We start from the raw sequence: 1,884 nt of genomic DNA on the forward strand, positions 1-1,884 counted from the left end.
TCCAGCCTCTCCCACGAATGCTGCTGCATCGTCGCTTCATGCTTGGACTTCGGCAAGCTGGTCTTCTTCCATGAGACTTGTTTCCCATCATTCTCTGCGGTCTTCTGAACCTCACCAACAATCAGCTCAAGACCCCAGAAAGTTTCAAGCCCCGAAGCACCATTGGTAATAACGGTGGGATTCGACGCAAGAACAAATATTTTATTTCCCCTCACCACGGCCTTGCAGCTGAGCAGTAGGCCACCGTGGCCCTCTTTGGCAGACGGTTCAGTCACAAGCTGCGTTTTCCAGTGATTATCCCATGCAGCGTCTTTGGACATCTTACTGCCGTCTCCGTACAGGTGCCACTTTGCCCACATGCCAATATCCATGCGGTATCTACCACCGTCCTTGTAGGCAGCCAAAGCAAGCGCAACCATCACACCATCTGCCTCAACGAGGGAATGGCCTTGAAATGAGGAAGCGCCCTTGTAGCGTGCTTTTATTTCCCCCTCTTCTCCATCAACGAGCACCACATCTTCATTCGGTTTGAAGAGCTCAACCTCCTTCGACTCCGTCCCTTCAGCGTTGACAGCTTTACTGCTGCCGCGCGCCAGCAATGGCACAAAGAGGAACAGCAGCAGCACCACGGAAGACAAAAACACGTGCCGGGGCATGTTGGGTCGCCGCTGCTCCCACTCTCCCTCTCTCTCCCTTTCCTCCTTGCGGTGGATCCGCTCAGGCCGCGACGGTTGTGTGTGTATGTGTGTGTTGCCGGTGGTGACTGCAGAGCCTTCAGCGTGCACAGCAGCGAGTGGTGTTTGGTCTCCTTCCTTCTGCGTGTGTGGGTGTGTGGGTGAGACGCGAGGCAGTGCCATAACGGAACGGGGGCGTGCCGGTAGACAGAGGGAAGAGGGAGTTAAAGGCAGCTCAATTCCGCAAGGTGGCGGCCGCGGCACCGGAGCTCAGGCAGCAGCGGTGACTATCGCCCGAGACACAAAAGAAGAGATACCGCAGATGAAAAGTAATAAATTCCCGCAGTTCCCCCCCACAAGAAAAATAAAATAAATAATTTAAAAAAAATGTTCCGGCAGATGTTTTTGCCCCACGCACCCAGCAGCGCAAGAGGGCAGTGCGTGTCCGTGTGCGTTCATCGTCCGCAGGGGGGAAATTAAAGATCGCCCTGCCGCAAAGGCCCTCACGCCCCCGCGCAGTTCATGCCTCACTCGGTCTGCCCCTCAACGCGTCCGTTGCATCCAATCCGTGAGGCGCACGGCAATGCCCCCGCCACGCATGGCAGCGCGCAGCACGCAACCACCGAGGCAGAAAAGGGGGAAAATAGAGGCGCGGATTCGTCCAGCAAAGCACCGGCAGCAGACGACAACGAAAATGGGGTAGACACACAAAAACAAAAATCATACACAAGGGGAAAAAAAAGGGTTCCTCCTCCTCGCCGGTGCCGCTGGGTCCCTGCGCGGGAAGGCGCGGTGCGTTGCAGGGGCCGCAGCAAACCCGCCGCGCGTACCACAAACTGGTGCGGTGCGAGAAGAGAAATAAACAGACAATGGAAAGACACACACAAAAAGATGCAGACGCCTACAACAAACTGACGTCTCCGGCAGAGGCTGCGGAATGGGTGCGGTCAATCAAAGCAACAACACAAACAAACAGAGAAACACAAAACAAACCCCGTGAAGCGAAGCCGAAGCGTGAAGGCGTCCGCCGAGCAGTGGGACGACCAGCACACACACACTCACTCTTTCTCCTCCCGTACAGCCCAATCCAGGAAGAGAAAGAGAGAAAGGTCGCCCACCGAAAGCAATGAAACAATTAAAATGATAAAAACAGTTAACGGTGCTCTACCCATGCAGCCAAGCAGAACGGCAGCGGCGGTTCGTCAAAAGC

At 55.4% G+C, this 1,884-nt stretch overlaps 1 protein-coding gene across 1 annotated transcript, besides 2 other annotated features; it reads right to left on the minus strand.

Moving 5' to 3' along the window:
• Positions 1-2: 2 nt before the first annotated feature.
• TraAM80_09736 (trans-sialidase) lies at positions 3-656 on the minus strand (the record flags this gene model as incomplete). Its single annotated transcript, XM_029386403.1, has 1 exon — positions 3-656. A coding segment is annotated over one exon (654 nt), but the record flags the coding sequence as incomplete, so codon positions are not given.
• Positions 657-732: 76 nt separating this feature from the next.
• Positions 733-751: a microsatellite.
• A 284-nt stretch (positions 752-1,035) lies between these two features.
• Positions 1,036-1,063: a microsatellite.
• The last annotated feature ends 821 nt before the right edge of the window (positions 1,064-1,884 follow it).

This window comes from Trypanosoma rangeli, assembly GCF_003719475.1.
Source record: "Trypanosoma rangeli strain AM80 chromosome Unknown Tra_15.4_contig_00665, whole genome shotgun sequence".
Lineage (NCBI taxonomy): Eukaryota > Euglenozoa > Kinetoplastea > Trypanosomatida > Trypanosomatidae > Trypanosoma > Trypanosoma rangeli.